The sequence below is a fragment of the Emydura macquarii genome, unplaced genomic scaffold, assembly GCF_026122565.2.
Source record: "Emydura macquarii macquarii isolate MOO-44397 ecotype Brisbane River unplaced genomic scaffold, CSIRO-AGI_Emac_v2 contig_318, whole genome shotgun sequence".
Taxonomy (NCBI): domain Eukaryota; kingdom Metazoa; phylum Chordata; order Testudines; family Chelidae; genus Emydura; species Emydura macquarii.
In genome coordinates this window covers 8,412,614-8,431,040 of record NW_027130455.1, presented here as the reverse complement: position 1 = coordinate 8,431,040, position 18,427 = coordinate 8,412,614, and the positions used below count along the sequence as shown (strand labels likewise).

At 43.4% G+C, this 18,427-nt stretch overlaps 1 protein-coding gene across 1 annotated transcript in view; it reads right to left on the bottom strand.

Moving 5' to 3' along the window:
• SLC36A4 (solute carrier family 36 member 4) overlaps positions 1-18,427 on the bottom strand; it is a 253,134-nt gene that overhangs the window by 178,533 nt on the left and 56,174 nt on the right. The window contains exon 8 of the mRNA XM_067568348.1: positions 16,966-17,064. Coding sequence (XP_067424449.1) covers positions 16,966-17,064 — 99 coding nt within the window. The remainder of the gene's footprint in view (positions 1-16,965; positions 17,065-18,427) is intronic.

Genomic DNA, 18,427 nt, shown 5'->3' with positions numbered 1-18,427 from the left:
TTACATGTGGCTTGGCTGTTCCCCTCTTCTGTCACTGGATATGTTGTCCTAAGATCTGGAGCAGTACTATTGTTTTCTGGGACACTAAGGCCTAGTCTACACTAGCGGCTTACTGCGCATTAAAGTCCCTTAATATGCATTAATAATAACTGCGTCCACACTAGCGCGTTGTTAATGCATGTTAAGGAGCACTTTGATGCGCAGCAATAAGACCACCCCTGCCAAGAGGATTAGCACCTGAAGCGCATTAGCTACTGCGCAGTAGTGCAAGTGTGGACTCAATCTGACTTAATGCACATCAATTGGCCTCCGGAGTGTATCCCATCAGGCCCCATTTCAGTACCCGCCCCCAAAGCAGCCCCAGGAAGATTTGAATCTTCATTTCCTGTAGTTACCAACGTGGAGAGAACTTCCCCCGTTGTTCTCAGCATGGCTACTGCAAAGCCCAGATGTGCTCCCAGAAACACAGGAGTTATTCTTGACCCCCGAGCAGTCCAGCAGCACACAGGACAGCACAAATGATCCCGTGGAAGGTACATCTGGTGAGTTTTCTTTCTTATTATCATTGGTGTCCCTGTACATTGAGTGTGTGGTGGGGGGCACGAGAGGGATCTCAGGCATTTTGTTGCCTGTACTGGGTGATAACCCAGGTCTCAGTTACTGTATGTGTTGAGAAACGCTATGTGTAACATCAGTTGTTATAACATGGGAAATATTACGTATGTAATCTGTGATCCCTCCCTTGATTTTCTCTGCAATCAAGGGAGGCTTCCTGCGTTTTAAGCCTTGTTCTCCCAGACCACCATACAGTGTTTTAAATCCAAGCCTTGCTTCCCCCCTCCCCGGCACAGCGCAAGCCCCGAATGCCTGCTCAAACTTCTTAAAATCCAAGCCTTGTTTCTCCCCCACCCCACCCACAGCAAGCCCCGAGTGCCTGCTCGAACTTTTTTAAAGCCAAACCTTGCTTTCCACCCCTCCCCAGCACAGCACAAGCTGAGAGTGCCTGCTCAAACTTCTTTAAATCCAAGCCTTGCTTCTCCTCCCCCCTCAGCAAGCCCTGAGTGCCTGCTCAAACTCTTTTAAAGCCAAGCCTTGCATCCCCCCCCCCTCTCTACCCAGCGCACAGCCAGGAGTGTCTGCTGAAAGTGTTTTCAATCCAAGCCTTGCTTCCTAGATACATTGTTTCATGGACCACTTTGTGCAAATGGCAACAAATTTAGATTGTATCTATCTAATGATGTGATGTTACATTTGTTGCAAGATGTTCTGAATGCAACTTTTTGCAACAATGTTTCATTGAGTCCTTTTTCAAACTTTCACAGTTCTATCTCTGTACTCAGTTTTCTAACTATGTGTACCCTGTTGTTTCTATTTCATTCTGTAGACACCTATGCAGTGGACCCACCCTTAAGAAATGCAGCTGACAGACTATCTCTGATTAGGAATAAAAAAGAAAAAACAGAGAAGATATGTTTTCTGAGCTCATGAGCACCTCAACATCAGAGACAGAGCAAAGAACGTGGAGACAGATCTTGAGCCAGACCATCCACAGTGCCATGGATAGTCACAGACAAACGCAGGAGACTGTGCGCAGCACCATGGCAGAGGTTCTGAAAGTCCTGTGGTACCAGTCAGATATGCTCCAGCGTCTTGTGGATCTTCAGGAGCAGAGGCAGGGCACAGTGCTGCTGCAGCCCCTCCAGAATGCTCCAGAAACCAGGGTTATGGTGCCCTCCACCTTCCCTGCTACCACAAGGTCTTGTGCTAGATTGTCCAGGATGCAGCCTCTGCTGTACTCCACCCCAGCAAGCTCCCACCCAACCCCTGGAGACAGAGAATGAAGCCTCCCCCCCCCCCCCCCCCATTACTGGAATGTAAAGAAAGGTTTTCTGTATTAAAAAATGGTGTTTAATAAAAAAACTTACATATTCAGGTGGCATTTGTTGGGCACAGCTATCAAAGGGGGATTGGGTGGGAGGAAAATCAAAGCCAAACAAACATACATGAACATAAATCAGTCCTGCATCTCATTGCAGAACCTGGTTTTCAAAGCTTCCCTAATGCAAATCGCTACTCGATTAGCTCTACGTGTACTGCTGGCATCTGGCTGTTCATAATTGGCACCCAGTCTTTCTGCCTCCACAGCCCAACCCTAGGGGAATCTTTCCCCCTTAGCTTCACACACATTATGAAGAACACAGCAAGCAGATATCACAGAAGGGAGGTACTTCCCACTGATGTCCAGCCTAGTGAGGAGACTCCTCCATCTACCCTTTAAGCACCCAAAGGCACATTCAACAACCATTCTGCAGCTGCTTAACCTCTTATTAAAACACTCCTTGTCACATTCAAGGTGACCGGTGTAGGGCTTCATTAGCCAAGGGAGAAAGGGGTAAGCAGGATCCCCCAGGATCACTATGGGCATTTCCACACCCCCAATGTCAATTTTTTGGTCAGGGAAGAAAGTGCCCGCCTGCAGCTTAGAGAAAAGCCCCGAGTTACGAAATACACGAGCATCATGCACCTTCCCAGGCCACCCCACATAGATGTCTGTAAAACAACCCCTGTGATCCACAAGCCCCTGAAGGACCATGGAGAAGTACCCCTTGCGGTTTATATACTCCGTTGCCGGGTGTGCAGGTGCCAACATGGGGATGTGAGTCCCATCAATGCCCTCCCCACCCCCACCCCCCGCAGTTTGGGAACCCCATCGCAGCAAACCCCTCCACTATGTCCTGCATGTTTCCCAAAGTCACAAGCTTTCTTAGCAAAAGTCTATTGATGGCACTGCACACTTGAATCACAGCAGCTCCCACTGTAGATTTACCAACTCCAAATTGATTCCCAACAGAGCGGTAACAGTCGGGAGTTGCCAGCTTCCAGAAAGCGATGGCAACTCTCTTCTCCACCATCATAGCTTGTCTCAAGCGAGTATTCACGCGCTTCAGGGATGGTGATAGCTCTGAACACAGTCCAAGGAAAGTTGCCTTCCACATACGAAAGTTTTGCAGCCACTGATCATCATCCCACAGCTGCATAACAATGTGGTCCCACCAGTCTGTGCTGGTTTCTCTGCACCAGAACCTGTGGTCCACTGACTGCAGGTGAAACGTGATAGCCTGCAGCAATCGGTCATTATTAGTATCTATTGCCTGTAACAGGGCAGACAGAGTGACAGTGGTGAAATACATACTTTCACTTACTGCTTCAATTAGAAAGTAATCCAGGATAAACTGGGTTGTATTTGTCATGCTCAGAATCACAGTGCACAACTCGTCTGTCTCCATGTCTCTGCAGCAATGGTGATCGTGGGTGGGGGGAATGAAAAAACGGCGCGAAAATCCTTTTCCTGTTTGCTTGGGGAGGGGGGGAAGAGGGTGGGGGAAGCAGCACTGCATCATGGGACGATGACACTCGTCACAACAGCCTCTATGGTTAGTTGCACTGTGGGATAGCTTCCCACATTGCACTGCTCTCTAATTCCAAGTACGGTTTTCCAGTGTGTACGCAATAAAGCGGATTAAGCACTGTAGTGTGGACAGTCTGCAGCGCTTTCTATAAAGCGCTTTCTAAAATACGCATTAAGCTAATGCACATTTGTGCTGTAGTGCTGTAGTGTAGACATAGCCTAAGGCATTTCTTGGACGCTTCCTTTAAAGTATCTGCTACTGGCTCCAGAGACAGGATACTGAATTAGATGGACCACAGCTCAGATCCAGGATGGTATTCCCCATCTTCTGATGTGGTTTCATCGCCATTGCCAATAAAAGGGTTGATTAGTACATCCCTGCCTACTTCCTCTCTGCAGAAAGATTGAAGATGTTGTTTATTAATTCTAGCAATAAGAGATTTATATAAATGATTAATCCAGTGCCTACATTTTTACTGCAACCTGCTAGATGGACCATTGGTCTGACCCAGTATGGTCATTCTTATATTCTTAACCTACAGAGATACCATAGGACAGGATAAAGGGTATTCAAACATATCTTGCAACTACATATAGACTAGTCTCTTTTGTTATAATAGCCCAATGTACATATGTTACAGACCAAAACCCAGAAAGTCGTTATAATGCAAGCCTTTTTTTAAAAGGGAGAAAAGAAACAAAATAGAGATAGGAATGTGAGGGAACAAGTGAGTGCATATAATTGAATTTCTATAATATGTAGTAGTTTTATATGTGAACAGATATTACTGGGTCTTCTTCCAGTTCCTCAGTTAGTTAAATTTTGGACTCCCATCAGATACAGATTGTGAAGCTCTCATTTGTCTGTAATTGTAACTGTGAGGACAGTAATTGAAAGAAATGTGAACTTTATTATCTGATATTTGTTACAAAGGCATTCAAAGGAGACTGTTCCTCCACCATGTGTTATGTCCTTAATCCTGAATATTCCTTCTTCCAAGCAAATATTTTAAATGTGGTTTTAGCTTTTATTTTAAGGCCTAAGTTATCCCACAGTGATGCATAAAATGAGCTAGCCAATTTGGAATATATAGGTTTTGTAGGGTACTCCACATTGCTGCAGGAAGATGACTAAGGTACAAAGCACAATCTTTTCTCAAGGACTAATGCTTTTAACAAGTAAACATGCATCCTAAGGTTCAGGCTAATCTTAAAACCTTAAGTTTGAGTCCCTCCCATGAGCCTTCTGTCTACCAAGTATTATCTCTTATAGCACTTCTTGTAAGCCAAAGGCAGGGAGAAATGAGCTGAAGCTAAACACCCTGTTTGCCAGTTTTCTATACCCTATAACAACTCTCTTTTAGTCATTTCTAAAATTAAATAGCATAAAATGCCCCATAAGGCTGTCTCTATACTGGAATCCATACTTCACCAACATTAGCAGCAATGGAGGCTCTTGTGTAGAAAGATGGTTTTAAATCTATCATGTCATTTAACCCTAGTCTGATAAAAATGCCTTAAGCCCTGTCTTGACGATGGTTTCCAGTGACTGAATTACAACAAATGGTGCATTGCAGGTCCCAGCTTTCCTTATGCAGATTATGCCCAAGAATAAAGTTACTGGAGCATGCTCTGACAATGTTATTTTCCTATCCTGGTCTCTAACATGAACAGTGACAATGAAGAGGGGGGTTAAAACATGATCACCTCTTGTATATAGCTGGGACAGATAAAAATACTAAGAGTAGAATTTGGCAGTAGGGTTTAACTCCCCCACCAAGAACCTGGGGGGACCCGCTTTGGATCAGATAAACATTACATTCAATCTGATATATAACATAGGGAGTCCTGGCTCCCTTGAAGTCAAAGGCAAAACTACTATGGATTTCAATGAGACTAGGATTTCATCCAGTTTCTTTAGATGCAAAACTGACCGGTGGATAGCAAAGCTAATAAAAAAGACTTGCATTCTGCAGTGGGAGCATACATTGATCATAAATTGAGCAAAGGGTAACCTCCCGGACCATTAAATCTCTTTTCACTATTAAGAAAACTTCTCATTTTCTCTCTTTTGACTTACTTTAGTTTCAAATTGCAGGAAGTTACAGATTAACACCTACAGGTCCCCTTTTTAACCCTATTAGTGGTGATTTTTAACCCTGCAATTGGTGAAAAAAATTGACCAAACATTTGATATGACATATTGCTTTTATAACACAGCAACAAACCTGAGATAATATAGATGATTCTATGCCATTCATAATGAATTTCCTGCAAGCATTTTATTTCTTAATGTGTTTTTTTTTATTTGATACAACCATCTTCCTTCATTGGGGGGGGGAGCGCGCAATTTAAGCCTCTAACATTAAAATATAGGCATCTCATCACATCACATTTTTTATTCCCCTTTTTTCCTCCATTTAAAATTAGAATGATATTTATTCATCTCTAGTTTCTTAAAGATACTTTTTTTAAAAAACAAAACACAAAGAAAATGTACTTTTGTTTTCAAGAATTCATACAGTAGCTACTTTTCTGGCCTGACTTCTAAGTACAGTCTGTCATTTTAAAAAGTATGGGTTAAATCTTCAAAAGCACCTAAGTCCTATTGAAAGTCAATGCAACCCAGGTGCTTTTGAAAATTCTACCCTATGCCTTCAGGATAAAAATTGGTATTTGCTTAGTTAAGAAAAGTTATAAAGCAATACATTGCAGTGTTTTATCTAAAGCTCATCACTATACACGAGCTCCTGGTTAACAAGTTTTAACAGGCAAAGAAGAGTCAACATTGCTCAAAAAAATACTTGATAGATCTTGCACTTCACTGTGATCACTGTGAACTACAAACAATCTGAAAGGGGTTGGAAATAATTAAAATGCAGCATTTCACTTGAGATATCAGTACCTGTAACAATGAATTCCTTAGCAGTAAAAAGTGAAGAAATGGAGCCTGAACTGAATACTTCACTAGTGCATTGTCCTGACAGTCAGTCGGTATATTACAGGGAAAAAAGAAATGCAAGGATAGAGAATTTACAAATCCACCTTCTAGGTTAAGTCAGCCAAAAATCTTCAGGACTTCAATACAGGACTAACAAATTTAAGTTTCAATTCAGATCCTGCGCTTAAACATAGGTGCAACCTCAAAAGAAATCATAGTGAGGGGATTTCACAGCTGACTGGGTTGCTAATGGAATTTGGAACCTATCACCTATAGTTCAGCAAAATAAGTGAAAACCAAGCCAGTAATAACAGAAGTTGACATGTGATGACTATTTGATGGTCTGTGAAATGAACTAATGATCTCATTCCATTTCCTAATGAACAAGTGTCCTCTTTTTTTTTTTTTTTTTTTTTTTTTCCCTTTCCGGTAAATTCATTACTATGGGCACATATGGGCCTCCATACTTTGGCAAGTTCAGTAGAAAGGCCAAGGATTGAATAATTATTTAGTCTGATCCCTACTGTTTCAGTCCTAGGGGTGATCCTTCCAAAATACATAAATCACCCCAACTATGCCAAATAGTTTTCTCTCTGCTGCTGTGGGAAAAGCAACATCAAGCATTCCTCTCTTCCAGTTGATGCAAGACATCACACACTGCTAGGAGTTCAAATGTCCTTTTCCTATAAAGCACTCAGATACCCCTGTGATTAAAGCACAAGTGAGAAAGCAATAAACAAACAAAGGGCAACATATCACTTCATGATGCAATAGTCTCATTTCCTTGAAATGCCTCTTCCTTGACAACAGTTTTCCTCTCACAGATTTCAAATCCCTTTCAGAATGATTGTTAAGAGTCGATGTATGACTTTTAACCACTCTGTTTATCAGAGCCAAGCAATGCTACTGAGCTATTTCTTTAAAATAATTTCTCCAAATCTGGGTGGCACTCCCAAGAGTATCCTGCCAAGTCATTCTGGGATGGATAATTAAGATTCTTTGGATCCAAAAACTGCATATGTTCTTAATGTCTCACCTTGGTTTTGGGACATCATTTTTCAATGAATATTTAAAGAGGTTATTGAGTTTGGAAGCACTTTATGCTAGGCAAAAATACAATTCTAATAATACATGTTATTTTGACCTGCACAGTAAAATCACCTAAAGTACATTTTGTAACAAAACTGCAGCTCAGCTATGCTTACTCCAGAGAAAGAGTAAAGAAACTAAATTCTGACACATACAACGTATTTAATTTATAAGACTGATATTTCAGTTAAAAAACTAGAAACTACTAAAACTAAAAAACTACAAACTAGAATTGTATTGGTATATCTGTGTTAATACTGTTCCATCAATAAAAAGACTATTTATATGGAAAAACAATTTCTCTTTTAAATGGGAGTGTTAAGATGCTTTGGATCCCAAGACAGCTAAGCAACTGATCACTAAAACCCTGATCTTTACAACTCATGTTTGTAAAGTTACTAATGTGAGTAAGGGTGTGCAAGTTGAGGCTTAACATAGTAATAATGACCTTCAACAAAAATAAGCTTAATTATTCCAGCATAATTGTACCTAGCGCTGTGACATTACTATCATTTTCAAGTTGATTGGCATATCTGAATAGCACTATTTAATATTATTTTTATGGGCTTTTTGTTAATTTGAGACACACAGACAGATGTTAGCAAGATAATTCAATACATTTCAGACATATCAGAAGCCTATATTATATACATAGTTATAAAAATAGAAAGGAAAAATCTTACATATGACAAGTATTACATCATCCTCTTGCTCTCATTTGTGGCAGAAATAATCACAGAGGGAGAAAAAAAAAATACTAAAACTGAAAAGAACAGACCAAGTCCCTCCAAGGGTTTCATCCTGAAATCATTTCCATCATACTGCCAGTTTGCAATTCTATGGGAGTATTCTTCCCCTCCCCCCCACACACACACACACTCTATTAATCCAAAAATAAAGACATCTCACTTCACTCTGGCACTATCAATGCAGACCAGAAACGGAAAAATCTTACTTCTAAGACAGAGACCACAGGGCAGAGAAGAAATAATTTTTTTCCAAAAGGCAAGGGCCTGGGGCTTCTGATGGATTTCACATAGCTGGTAGACTTTAAGGCTCAGATCTTACTTGTAAGGGGGAAACTTTTGGGAAAGGAAACTCCACAAGGATTTTCTTGTAGAGATTCCGCCACGTTGACCCACTTGCTGCAGATATCATGCACAAAAGCCTTACATCAGCTCTGGCTCCTGGTGCCCTGTGATGGGGTTTCTATCCGACACAAGGCAGAGCAGATTAAATTAGGTAATTTACTTTATATACTGCACCTAGAGGTGAGCCTAAGGGAAGATGAAGTTCAGCTGGAAAGGAGCAAGTTGGGACTGTATAGAGGGATGAAGCTGGGAGCAGAAGAGGACAGCAGGGGAAGTAGTCCATAGTCACTCCTGGGGAGAAGGGAGGTTTGTTTGGGGCTACAGAGTCTGGCAAGAAGTCAAAGAGGGAAAGTAATCTACAACTGTTTACTGGCTCAGATTCCATCCTCCCAGAGAGTCTGGGCCAGTAAACCAGGGAGGGGCAGATGATAGAGAAGGGAAGTAGGAAAGAAACCAGGGAAATAGCACCTGGGTCTGGGAGCTAGTAGATCATAACTGCTAGACAAATGGACACAGGACCTGGCCTGGGAGTGGAAGTCTGTCTGAAACAGCGGGCGGACAGCTAATAGTGGGACTTTGTGGGACACCCGTAAGGGGAGGACCATACAGTGACTTGGCCTGAGGGCTGAGTCATGAAGAGGGAGCACTGCAAGTCCTGGAGAGCGAGGGGGGACGCAATGTGACCAATTGGCAGAAAGAGGGATGTCAGACCAGAAAGGTGCTAATCCCCAGATGCAGCCACAAAGAGGCATCCCAATGGTGAGCATACCCATTCCATGCCCCCTCTCTCTCACTGCTATCAGGGTTCCCCTCTGGCTGCACCTGTCCAGAGGGGGAAGAGGGAGGATCCAAGGAAAAGCCGATGTACACCATGTAATATCTGACTATTCACTTTTATGGACATACCCCAGAGCTGGAGGAGAGATGCTGCGCATCTATCCCTTCCTCCAAGTCTTTCTTGCCTCAGCCCACCACCACATTACCTCTCCCACATCACAGAATCCCAACAGCATGGAGAGTTCTCTGTGAGGCAGTGGCATGCTATAGAGGCACCCAAGCCTTCTTTCTATATGAAGGGCCCCTCCACATGCATAACTCAGGCGGGCATGATCCAGTCACAAATCGTGTCCCCATTTTTTCTCTCACACCTTTTTAAGAAAATCATCTAAATTCCATCAGGATGCTTATATAACCATTCTGTGGTGATTATATTCACTACTTTGACAAGACTATGATACATTTTATACACAGTATGCTTTGTTAGGTATCATTTGAAACATCATAATCTGCTGAACATTATTATGCTGGTGAAATATGTGCATCAACATTTTACAAGTTTTACAAGTTTCAATTGTGTAACATTGCTGTAACATGTTCCAGAAGTAGAAAGGCAGGCCCAAGCCAGTTTTTCAGAAAGACACACTGCCACACTCAAACAGGTATTAACAAAGTCAAATGGGCTATCACTTATTTAAGCAGCCATTTTTCAGCAACAGGAAGGTGTGAATGAAAAATTTACATTTCATCAGAGGGACGGTTCAGACCTCACGTCCATATAAGACCACGGAGGTAACCCTCAAAGAGGGTAGTGTGGCATAAGAATGAGAGACAGTGGCCTCCAATTTACCTCTCTTTCTTCTCTGCTCATGACATCAGCCACTCTCAAAGAACTGAACTAAGGGGGAGCAGTCCCAGGCTGAAAGGAGATCCAGCCTGTGAAATTTACTGCAGCATGTGTTGAGACAAAACCTTTTGTTTTTAAATTTACTTAGCTTGTTAAGCATTAGCTTGCATTTTACCCTTTTATTTTCTTTTGTAACCAATCCTGACTTTTATGCATCATCACTTGTAATCACTTAAAATCTGTCTTTCTGTACTTAATAAACTTATCTTATTGTTTTGTCTTAACCAGTGTGTTTAGATTAAACACAGTGTGTTTAGATTAAAGTGTGTGGGGAAACTTCGCTTGGGGTAGCAAGGCTCATGCATATATTATTTTCCTTTGATGAAATGATGGACTGTCTGTAAGCTTGTATCAGAAAGGGTACTGAGCAGCACAAGATGCACATTTCTGGGGGAACAAGGCTGGGACTAAGAATTTGTGGGTGTTGCCCTGTATGTAATTCATGACAGACTGGTCAGCGTGTGCATGTATTTAGCTAGGAGTGAATTTGCTCACTAAAGGCCATGCGAGCAGGCCAGGAGTAGATGTTCTGACAGCAAAGAAGTATAAAAAGCACCCCAGGATAGAGAATTAAGGAGACACAGCTCTTCAACAATCCAGATTGTACCTAGGGAATGTCACAATTTGCATCTTTAAACGTACAATAATCTAATAGTAAATATTAAACAGAAAAGGAGTGCCTTCTGCATAGTGGCTACTCCAAGGGACTGGGAGTCAGGTTGTCTGGGTTCTGTTGCCATCTCTGGCACTCATTGTGTGGCCTTAGACAGGTCTCTTCATCTTTCTGTGCCACACCTGTGAAATGGGAAAAAGCACCTATTCACAAATCTCACAAGTATGAGATCAGGATTAATAAGAGCCATGAGATCTTCGGAGAGAAAGTATTATTTGAAATATTACCTTGGGGAATATGGTATGGGAGCATCCTCATAAGTCCAACAATTAGGGATTTGAATTTAATTTAACTGTGATAACTGGATGGAAGTGGGAGAAAGAATTAAAGTCCATCTGTTTATGTGTTGGTTAGGACTTGGGTGTTTATACAGGGCAGTAAGCGCAGTGTATGCATAAGGAAAACTGAATTTGATAAAAAGAGTTATCAACAACATAGCCTGAGGTTTCACTACAATTCTGCAGAAGATGAATATAGCAGACAAGGAATGCTGTATAGCCAATAACTAAAATAGTATATCAGGTTCATAAAGCAATGCACTGTGTTCCCACCCATTCACCTATAGTTCTTGGTTTTGCAGAAGCTTGATAGTGTAACAAAGGAGGGAGAAGACAGCCCTGTCAGATGCTGTTCTTACTGTGCTTGGAAAGTATTATCTCCCATCATCTTCTGAATCCTAATTTGCATGCATAGAAATTAAGGACTGATCATTCTGTAACCCTGCTGTCAGCTATTCCTGTCAGTATACATGGTTCATTAACAAACTGCTGCCAAGATATTCAAAATTTTCAGCACATCAAAATCCAGAAGGTAAAGTATGCCAATCAGTAGCGAGCCCGCTTCTCAATCTGACTCAAACAGGAAGCAAACAAACAAAATGTAGTCCTGGAGTCCTTCACTAGGTGATAGCCATGAGAGTGGACAGCATGCACCATGATGAAGTTGGGTGGATGGTGGGAGATAAGGAATTCTGTCTCCCTTCCTGGACATGATTTTTGCTGGCCCACTTGCAGGTGGGAGCCACCGATGCTGTGTTTTGCAGGGTCCAAAAGAGCCTCATTAATAGGTCAGGCAATTTTTGAGGACAAGGATGAGTAAAGTATGTCAAGGAGCTTGTGATGGGTGTCCTTGATTTTTCTAGTGGTATCTGTAGTATCCGCCACTCTCTTTGCTAGCTCCTGGAAAAGGTGGAAGTCATCAGCCAGAGATGGTGGGGGAAGCATGATGGCCCCAGCTGGAGAGGAGAAGGATACAATCCTTGGGGTCATCTCTTTCTCAATGCTGCCCTCCTTCTGTTCCTCCATGATTTCTTCTGGAGGTTCCGCAGCTCTGGATGCAGTAGCCAAGGGGGATCATCTTGGGGGCTCTCAGGTGGGGCTAGAAACTCAAGAGGCATGGAGGCAATATACCACCCAAGGGTCCCATTATGACCACTGAGGTGGTGGTGGCATAGAGCCCTGTGGTGGTGCCCATGGTTGGCCGTACCAAGTTGGCATGGTGGGGCCATCTGAGGGTATGCTTGGAGGCCCTGTTTGTATTGGGCACCATAGGGATTCTGAGACAAGTATTGTGATACCACCTCTTCTGGTTCGCTGTCCAAGTCCTCACTGGCAGGGCAGAGGTGCCGGTATTCGGAAGAGGAGACTCCAGTACGTTGGATACACAGAGGTCTCTCAAGTGCTGGAATTCCAGCAGTACTGACTGACATGGTGCCCCTGGCAGTACCATGGAGGACAGAGATCTTGCCCACACCAACCACTCTGGTGCTGAAAGGAGCATTGATGACGGTGCCAATGAAGTATCATGTACCGGCAATATCTTCTTAGTGACGTGCTGACTCCTACCCTTGTCCCTCAATGCCACTGACTCGGTGCCTGTGCCCATTGGGTCCTTAGGCACATCAACAGCACCTGCCACTGTAGATTGTCATGAGCCATGGTACCAGCTTGAGATTGTCTCAATGCCGACAGTACCGAGGACACCGAGCATGCCGAAGATCGTTTACAGCTAGGTCGGGGCTCACTCTGGGGACTTCCCATTCTCTTTTTCAAAGATTTACAAGAGGGGTCAGCAGTTGATTTCTTCGACCCACTGCCTTTGGATGTTGAGGGCTATGGGGGAGACTCACATCTGCCAGGTGACTCATTGTACAGGTCTGGGGAGGCCCAGCCTTCCTGGGCTGCCCCCAGGAAGATAATCTTCTGTCAACGCTCTGTCCTTGCTCGATCTGGGCATGAGTTGCTAGCAGAGACCACACTTCTGTAGAATGTGGCCTTCCCCGAGGCAGTATATGGACCAGGAGAACTTGTCTACTACAGGGATAGCCTCTGTGCAGAAGAGGCACTTTTTGAAGTCTGGTGAACCAGGCATACTCCCTTTGGGAAAGTGTCCCTAATGAGAAAAGGGGAGGGCTCTTTTTTTCTCCACTAGATTTCTTTTTTTTTTTAAGAAAGAAAATAAGGAAGAAGAAAAAAACCACAACTACAACTAAGTACTAGGGAGATTAACTAGCTATAGAAATATAAAACAAAAGTAATGGTCTAAAGGACTGCGAATAGCTGTCTCTAGCCGGGGCAGTTGAGAAGGAACAGAGGGGGGTTAGTCCATGCACTCTGGCTAGCCTTGTGGCGAGGCAGAAGGGAAGGCAGCGCATGTGTGGGCCTAACAGACACTACTACCAAAGTTCTCTGATCAGCAGCGCAGGGCTTCAAGCATACCTACCTATAGGGACACTACTCAAAGAATTAAAATATGTTTAAATAATAGCACTGGTAATGGCAACCATGAGTGTAATCTTTGCATGGCAGTACGGATTATTTAATTCCTCACACTTTTCTGAACCAACTTTTTTAATAATATGTACCGTGAGAGAAAGTAAAATCCTTTTGGATAGAAATGATCTGGTAGAAAAACCTATTGGGGATATTTTTCCTCTCATAGAATCACAGAAATGTAGAAATGGAAGGGACCTCAATAGGTCATCTACTCCAGTGCCCTGCACTAAGATAGAATTAAATATTATCTAAACCATCCCTGACAAGTGGTTGTCTAACCAATTCTTAAAAATCTCCAATGATGGAGATTCCATAAACTTCCTAGACCATTTGTTCAAATGTTTAACTATCCTTACAGTCAGGAAGTTTTTCCTAATGTCCAACCTTGTGGTCCACAAACTTTTTTAGGTCATGCCCCCCCATAACCTTGTCCACATCACACACCCTTCCCCCTGCTGGGACTGGAACCAGGGTCACGGTCAGAGCTGAGGGCTGTGGCTGGGAGCGGGACTGCAGCAGCCGGGGGCCAAGTCGGGAACAGCAACCAGTAACCAGGGGCCAAGGCAGGGAGCTGAGGTCGCGGCCCCAGCCGGGCAGGGGCAAAGGCTGGGAGTGGGGCTGCAGCAGCTATCAGGGGCTGAGCAGGGAACAGCGGCCGCCAGGGGCTGAGCGGGGAATGGCAACCGCCAGGGGCCAAGCAGGAAACGGCAGGTGGGGCAGCTGAGGCTGGGAGCAAGGCTGCTGGGACTGGGAGGCAGAGCAGAGAGCTGAGGCGAGAGCCACAGTTGTGGGGCAGGTCCAGCGCAGAGCTTGGGGCAGAGTGGGGGAGGTGGTGATCCCTCCCTGCCCCCCATGGGGTTGGCCTGGACCTTACCATGTTCCCCTAACATTCCTCCACACCCCCTAGACTTGGAACCTCAGTCTAACCTAAATCTCCCTTACTGCAATTTAAGCATATTTCCTTTTTTCCTGTCCTCAGTGGTTAAGGAAAACAATCATCCTCCTCTTTGCAATGACCTTTCCATACTTGAAGACTATTATCATGTCCCCCCCTCAATCAATCTTCTCTTCTCCAGACTAAACAAACCCAATTGTTTCCATCTTTCTTCATGTTTTCTAGACCTTGAATCATTTTTGTGACTCTTCTCTGGACTTTCTCCTATTTGTCCACATCTTTCCTGAAATGAGGTGCCCGGAACTGGACAGAGTCGTCCAGTTGAAGCCTTATCAGTGCCAAGCAGCGTGAAAGAATTACTTCTCGTATCTTGCTTACAACATTCCTGCTAATACATCCCAGAATGATGTTTCCTTTTTTTTGCAACAGTATTACACTGTTGACTCATACTTAGTTTGTGATCCGCTATAATACCCAGAATCTTTTCTTCAGTACCCCTTTCTATGTAATCATTTCCCATTTTGTATCTGTGCAATTGATTATTCCTTCCTAAATGTAGCACTTTGTATATGTCCTTCTTGAATTTCATCCTATTTATTTCAGACTATTTCTCCAGTTTGTCAAGATCATTTTGAATTCTAATCTCCTCCTCCAAAGTGCCTGCAACCCCTCCCAGCTTGGTATCATCCACAAACTTTACTAGCGTGTTCTCTATGCCACTATCCAAATCATTTATGAAGATATTGAAAAAAATTAAACCCAGGAAAGATCTCTGTGGGACCCCACTCAAAATGTCCATTCAACTCAATTGTGAACCATTGATAACTATTCTCTGGGTACACTTTTCCAACCAATTGTGCACCTACCTTATAGTAGGCTCGTCTACTATATTTCTCTAGTTATGAGAAACTCATGGGAGGCAATATCAAAAGCCTTCCTAAAACTGAGATATATTACATCTACTGCTTTCTCCCCGATGCAAAAGGTTTGTTCAAGTTTTCAGAGAAGTGTAGCTTTATGAAACTAGTAACAAGATCTACTCAAGAACCACATTTAAAAAGTATTTAAACAGCACAAGAACACACATGATGTTCCTATTGTTAACATTTGATAATTCTGATAGACCTCTGATGAGCATAGTCTGCCCCATATCTGCAAACCAGAATGTGGGGAGTACACAGCAGTTACTGTTTTAGAAGCTAGTTTACTGTGTAAACTGTATGAGGAACTTAGAAATGAAACCTTTTATGATGAAATCAAGGCATAAAATCCTCTGTTTATATTGCAGTCTTCGGAGAAGTGTAGCTTTATGAAAAAAGTAAACATTAACCAGCAAGACCAACCAAAATGAAATCCAGTACAAGACTTTTATGGAAATGTAATATATGCCGATAGCCTGCAATCAGAGAGAAGGTAGGCTAAGGAACCAAACTAATTAAATGATTAAACTTTTTTCTCCACATGAATAATTCGTGGGTGTGTGTGTGTGAATGTGTGTGAGTGAGAGAGAGAGATTGTGTGTAAACTCAACACAGAAAAAACAGAAATGACTATAGATACAGTAGTTGGGAAATTTTCGACAAAGGTTTGTCAGAAAATGCAGATTAATCAAAACCAAAACTCTGCGGGAAACATACCAGTTTTAACAAAACTTTCATTGGGAAAGGTTTCACAGAGAGGGAAAGAGACTCATCTCAGAATAGCCAACAGACTGGTGATTAGGGCCCTCAAATACTTCAAATACATTACAACAATACCTTTCAGAGATGACAAAAGCATGGATAATTGTGGCACAGTCTCTATCACAAGGAGACCCCAAATGCTCAAAGTCCAGGGAGTGCAAACATACCAGTTTTAACAAAACTTTCATTGGGAAAGGTTTCATTCATCTCAGAATAGCAACAGACTGGTGATTAGGGCCCTTTTCAAATACATTACAACAATCCCTTTCAGAGATGACAAAAGCATGGATAATTGTGGCACAGTCTCTATCACAAGGAGACCCCAAATGCTAGGGTAGGGCACAGTCCAGGGAGTGCAAAGGAGGTAACTGTGCAGCCCCGTGGGCCTCCAGTGCGCTCTGTGGAAAACTCTGCCCACAGATTGAGAGCCCTGGTTCAGCATGTCCCAGCACTTCCTTCTCTGGCCACAGCCCTATAAACCTGCCTGCAGCCAGGGTTTTCCACAGGGGACATCGGGGACCCATAGGGCTGCACAGCAAAATAAAAAGTTGTCCATAAGCCACATGCCTGATGCCAATAGCTGAATTCCATTAACATTAAAGTCAATGGGACAGGAAAATGTTACTATTAATCACAAGTTAATAACATGATTGCTAATAATACATCACTGTATATATATATATATATATATATATATATATATATATGTATATAGCTAAACACTTACCACACCTATGCCTTCAAAAGCAAATATGGCAGTACCAAAAAAAAGGGGATATTTTCTCCAACCAGCCACAGGGGGAAGTTTTCGAGGATCAGATATATCCTGGTAAGAAAAAACACAGTATCACATACTGTACATCAGACTTTTGAAGGCTGTGCCCCTCTCCAGGAAAATAAATCCAATCACTCACCCCCCACAACATCACCATGTAGTATTAATAGCCTGCACAATTGAAAATGTATACACAATCCATGTTGCTCCTCCTACACAGTTCCTCCTCTCCCCAGCGTGTCCTCTGCATATCCTCCCACACACCCTCCCACTTGCACCTGGAAATGCTTGTGTAGATATTTGTAAAAGACAGTTACTAACCTTCTGCAACTGTTGTTCTTCGAGATGTGTTGTTCATGTCCATTCCCAGCGGGTGTGCGTGCACTGTGTGCACAGTCACCGGAAAGTTTTTCCCCTAGTGGTATCCATACGGTCAGCTCTGGAGCCCACTGGAGTCGCTCATGGAGTGCGCTGTCAGTGCTGGGGCTGGTCTTTTTACCAAATCATATATTATATCCTGATGCACGTCATTGTGTAGGACAAGATTCTTTGTGATGAAAGTGGAAGAAATTTCATCCTATCTGCCACCGCTACAAAGAGCTGATTCATTTTCCTAAAGGGCCTAAGTCCTTCAATATAGAAGGCCAAAGCCCATCTAACGTCCAGTGTATGTAGCCTCTGCTCTCAGCTGTTGGCATGTGGCTTTGGGTAGAAAATTGGGAGGAATATGTCCTGGTTTGAGTGGAATTGTGACACTATCTTCAGGAGGAAGGCCTGGTGATGATGTATCCGAACCTTATCTCTGAAGAAGACCATATAAGGAGGCTCAGATGTGAAGGTCTTAAGCTCTGAAACTCTCCTGGCCGAAGTGATGGCCACCAGGAAGACTACCTTCCATGATAGTGTGGCAGATGGCCAGCTTCACCCTAGTGGGTCTCACGCTTTGCTTCTCATAGTAGGCCAGGGCATCACCAGTTACCCCATCTGCCCAGGGAGGGGGGTAGGGACACAGGCCCGCCCACTCCTCCAGGTCCCAGCCCAGGGTCCTATGAGTAGTAGCTATGTGCTGCTGGCACCGTATTCACAGCTGTAGTCTTTCCCCTGGGCTAATTTCCCCCCTTTGTCCTTCTGGCTTCTCGGGCCGTGCTTCCTTGTCGCCTGGGCTGGGCTTCCTTACCCAGGCCCCTGTGCCTGGGGAAGTATCTCAGTCCTACTTGGGCAGGCTTCCCCCTCCTGAGCCTGGTACCTTTCTCAGAACTCCTCCCTGCTCCTCCACACAACACTCCTCTTGTTCTCCTCACCTTCTTCGATCACATCCAATGCCCCATGAATTGAGGCCCTCGCCACAGACTCATCTTCTTCGATCAAGGCTGTGAACTCTGCTTTGGAATAGACCCTATATAAGGCATCATGA